The 2960-nt window shown below is 46.5% G+C and overlaps 1 protein-coding gene across 1 annotated transcript; it reads right to left on the reverse strand.

Moving 5' to 3' along the window:
• On the reverse strand, positions 1-2732 carry LOC147445186 (uncharacterized). Its single transcript, XM_086528016.1, has 3 exons — positions 467-2732; positions 272-373; positions 1-170 (listed from the first exon to the last, which is right to left on the reverse strand). Exon 1 carries the CDS (start codon positions 1433-1435, stop codon positions 635-637), a length of 801 nt encoding a protein of 266 aa, XP_086384142.1. The 5' UTR covers positions 1436-2732; the 3' UTR covers positions 1-170; positions 272-373; positions 467-634.
• Positions 2733-2960: the final 228 nt, after the last annotated feature.

Below are 2960 nucleotides of genomic sequence, written 5' to 3' on the forward strand. Positions count from 1 at the left end.
TGAACTGCGGTGACAAATGTAATAATATACATGGTTCAAAAAGACGTATAAAATCCGTCTCATGATACATAAGCTATGAGAAACCTTAAACTAATGCTATCTAGCTACGGCTAAACTGACGTCGTCTAGTCAGACATCTCATCGCGTCCAAGCGGCGTATCTGTCGGATTCTGCAAAAAAACACAATAAGACAGCTTTCAGTAAGTATAAACATATAACGACATTTATAAAACAATACAAAAAATAGAAAAGAGTAAACCCTAATACTAACCATGCCGCCGCGAGAATTGAGAATGTCCATCAGGGCATTTAAGCCCTTCCTGCCTGCGTACTCGCGCTCGTACGGTGTGGGATCACGTCTTGTCATCGACCACTGTCAAAACATACAAAGATTTCATTATGTTAGAATTAAAAAACTCATAAACCCTAAACTATCGAACATAAAGAGCAATGCGAAAACACTTACAAAATCGGCCTCAAAAGATGCCCATCCACCGCTCCCCAAGTGGTGCGAGCTCCTTGCCTCTACTCGCGCTCTGGCTGCATCCTTTTGTTGCTTCCACTTGTCGGGATTCTCGCGCGCTGCTTTCTTCGCATTCTTCCAATCTTCTTTGGCCAGCCAATCTGGCCTATTCTACCCATGCTTGATTGCTTTTTGCACTTCGGAACGCTTGTGTTTACAGTATTCGCGCATTCGAATCTTCATCAGGTCTTCATTGAAGCGCTGATCCCGTGTTGGAACGGGAAACTCATCATGAAGTATGCTGATGACTCTGTTTTTTAAATCACTTGGTACTTCACTCCATTTGTTTAGTATGTAGTGTCTAAACAGCTGAGAGCAAAGACCACGCATGCACGAGATCACCTTCTTGTCGTCATCATCCATGATGATGCCACCACTGAAGTCGACGGAGTAAGGCAAGCCCTCTGGCCGGTGACGCGTGAACCTGGGTGTCCCGGCAGGGGTCTCTAGCGGCATGTCGATGGGGGTACGGACGTCAGGTGTCTCCACCGGCGTCAAGGCCCCGAAGCGAGGAGTGTCGAGTAGGGTGGCTCCTTGCAGAGTAGGTAGAGGTGTGTAGCTGCTAGGAACAGTCAGCCACGCAAAACTTGGCATAGATGGCGATGTTGTGGCTGGTGTGGGGGTGGGCAAAGAAGGGGAGGGTAAAGAGCCTCGTCGAACACGAGGCGGTGTGGAAGCAATGGCGGCGGAATCCCCACAACAACCGCCACCGCCACCACTCGAGTGCCGGTGTCTAGACGAGTGTGAAGATCGTCTCGTCGACGCCGAAGCTTCGGAGTGCGCCGAATGCTCCGAAAGAGAGGGAGATGCGGATGGAGTAGGAACGCGCGATGATGCGCCAGAGCGATGACGCTCCACGTACCACTGTCTCTGCTGCGGTGACAAAGAAGAAAGAAACTCCTCATCATCCATACCTGTATCATCCGTCGTCCTGTGTGTCGGCTCATATCCACCACCTCTATGCCAATCCACAATTGTTGTAGCTCTTCCAATAGTGGACGAAGATACACATCCATATTCTCCACTTTATATCGCCCTGGCACAATCAAGCTTAGCCATAGGTGCCCCTTCTTCGTAGTCAACCACGGGGGAATGTTGTAGTTGACGATGACAACAGGCCATACACTGTAAGATGTTGATTTTTTACCAAATGGATTTACGCCATCCATAGCCAGGCCTAAGCGCAAATTTCGAGCTTCCCTGGCAAAATCCGACCATGTTCCATCTATATGTTTCGAGGCTACGCAATCTGCAGGAATTCGTAGCACACCATCCGAAGATTTATTCTCCTCATGCCATGATGCTAGGACGGCCATGGACTTACATTCGAAGAAATGCTTGATGCGAGGAAGCAGAGGAAAATATCGCAAAACCTTTTGTGGAATTTTTGTCCCGTGGAGATCTACTCGATATCTTTCGGAATCACATTTCGGACACTTCTCCATGTCTATGTATTCCCCTCTGAAAAGAATGCAGTCATTAGGACAAGCGTGGATAGAATTGTAATCCATCCCCAAGTTTCGCAAAATCTTTCTTGCTTTATCTCGAGAATCTGGCATCACATTGTCAGCTGGTAGTATGTGCTCTTTAAACAATCTACACAACATAAAAATACGATACAGTCGTGTAAAAATCTATCAGATCATTATACATTTAGAGTTTTATTAAAGTAAACTAATTGTAATAGATCACCTGAAAAGCGCTGTGACGCTAGTGTCACTCCATCCAAACTTTTCCTGCATGTTGAGAAGAACCAGGAGTGCTTTCAATCTAGACATACGTGCTCCATTATACAATGGTGTATCGGCTTCACTTTTCATATCATCATAGATAAGCCTTTCTGAATCCATGATCGTCTCGATCATTTCATCAATCTCGGGCTCAAACATTGCCTCGTTGGGAATGTGCTCTGCATGATCATCCCCCGAGCTGTCAGAGGCTACATCTTGTGGCCTCACATATGCTGCTTGACCAAAGCGCCTGCAAACACGTCTATTGGGTTGCAAGATTGCTACTTGTTGGCCAGCGTCAGAGTCCGACGAGTTATAATTGGCAACAACTCGATCTATAATAGATGGATCGAACTCGCCAAATTCGCGAACGTGCTGCAAAAAAACACGTCTTGTCCGTCGCACATCATGCTTGCATTGATTACAAGGACATAAGACCCTCGTTGAGAGATAGGTGTTTCGGTTGGACGGTCCCACATCCTCGCCACTACTCATAATGAGGATAAAAATATTATAACCTGGACAACAAATTTAATATTCTATTGGCATTCTTCGTCTTATCTCTCTCTCTCTCTCTCTCTCTCTCTCTCTCTCTCTCTCTCTCTCTCTCTCTCTCTCTCTCTCTCTCTCTACCTCACATTCTCTAGTCATGTCCAATCCCCACACACCTCGGTCTAGAGGTGCACGGAGATCAGAACCACCGGGTT

This window comes from Adiantum capillus-veneris, chromosome 13, assembly GCF_014529385.1.
Source record: "Adiantum capillus-veneris isolate H3 chromosome 13, ASM1452938v2, whole genome shotgun sequence".
Classification (NCBI taxonomy): Eukaryota; Viridiplantae; Streptophyta; class Polypodiopsida; order Polypodiales; family Pteridaceae; genus Adiantum; species Adiantum capillus-veneris.